General features: G+C 34.5%; 1 protein-coding gene across 1 annotated transcript; it reads left to right on the forward strand.

The window, feature by feature from the left end:
* Positions 1–3: 3 nt before the first annotated feature.
* Positions 4–1,475, forward strand: LOC106321725 (MATE efflux family protein FRD3-like; the record flags this gene model as incomplete). The annotated part of the gene is made up of 5 exons (XM_013759969.1): positions 4–160; positions 455–636; positions 716–851; positions 953–1,049; positions 1,375–1,475. Coding segments are annotated over 5 exons (673 nt in total), but the record flags the coding sequence as incomplete, so codon positions are not given.
* Between the last annotated feature and the right edge of the window lie 39 nt (positions 1,476–1,514).

Below are 1,514 nucleotides of genomic sequence, written 5' to 3' on the forward strand. Positions count from 1 at the left end.
GAGGAAGACACATTGGAAAAAATGAAGGAAGAAGAAGCAGAAGAAGAAGCAAACAAAGCCAAGAATGTTCATGCAAATACTTTGGCTATTCAAGATTCCTTGGAAAAAGGCGTTGCGTCAACCACAAGTAACAACAAAAACCAGCCGCAGCAAACGCCAGGTAAATCTCATTAATTTTCATTTTCATTCGCTTTTCTTTTTTTTTTTTAAAAAATGATTAATTTTATTCAACATTCTGATATACCTATGCCTTTCTTCTTTCTTGTTTATGTATGTATATTAAAATTAAAACATTTTTTGAGACATAAACGTCGAATGCAAACGGATTAGTTTGTGCACGTTTATGTTTACACCTCTTGTAATTTAAGTTTACACCTAGCTAAATATTTTTTGAAAAAAAAACTAAACAGTGTTTACGAGAAAAAATGTAACGAATTAATCTTGTTTTGTTAAGTTGACGTGAAACTAACTTCGGATACAAAGTCAAACAACGGAAACAAAGCAAATAAGAAAGGAAAGAAGACTATCAAATCGGCATCAACGGCCATGATCATAGGGTTGACCCTAGGCCTTGTGCAAGCTATTGTCTTGATTTTCAGTTCGAAGGTGCTTATAGGCATCATGGGAGTTAAACCGGTATAAAATTATATACATAAATAGACATGGTTGGATAGCCAAAATGTTTAACTAATTTGAGTTCACTTCCGATTATTAGAATTCGGCAGTTTTATCACCAGCGCAAAAGTACTTGACCATACGATCATTAGGTGCTCCTGCATTGCTTTTGTCGCTTTCAGTGCAAGGCATCTTCCGTGGCTTTAAGGACACCAAAACTCCTCTCTATGCTACTGGTAAGTTGCTAATTTTTATCATCTTGAAATAACCTTCTTACTATAACATATCACCATATCTTGAGTCTAATATAACAATTTCATATTGAAACATGAAACAGTTGCATCAGATGGTCTCAATATCATTCTCGACCCCATTTTCATATTTGTGCTTCGTCTTGGCGTCAGCGGCGCCGCCATTGCTCATGTCATTTCTCAGTAAGAGAAAACTCTCGCTTTTTTTCACTCATGCAAATGTTAAACTGAAACTAGGAAAACCCAAGACTTGCTTCAATTGAGTACCGCTAGACGCATATAAGTTTCTGTGAGAATTATATTAGGATTCTATAGAGATTGGTGGACTATGAACCTTAATCTCTAAAGACTAAAGAGTGTGTGAGAATATAAATTATTTGGGTTAATGCACTTATCAGCAATTTATTTTAACTTGAAAATTCAGGAAACTTAACAAATTAGTCAAGATTTCAAGATTTCTGATCACAGAATCTAAACGAACAAAACTAACTGTTTCCTTTGTGTGAAGGTACTTCATGCTTCTTATATTGTTGATTCGCCTCGCTAAAGAAGTTAATTTGATGCCACCAAAATTTGGCGACCTACAGTTCGGAAAGTTTATTAGAAATGGTAGGGACACATTTAATAAAGTTGTTTTTCTTGCAATGA

The sequence above is a fragment of the Brassica oleracea genome, unplaced genomic scaffold (assembly GCF_000695525.1).
Source record: "Brassica oleracea var. oleracea cultivar TO1000 unplaced genomic scaffold, BOL UnpScaffold02742, whole genome shotgun sequence".
NCBI classification, from domain to species: Eukaryota; Viridiplantae; Streptophyta; class Magnoliopsida; order Brassicales; family Brassicaceae; genus Brassica; species Brassica oleracea.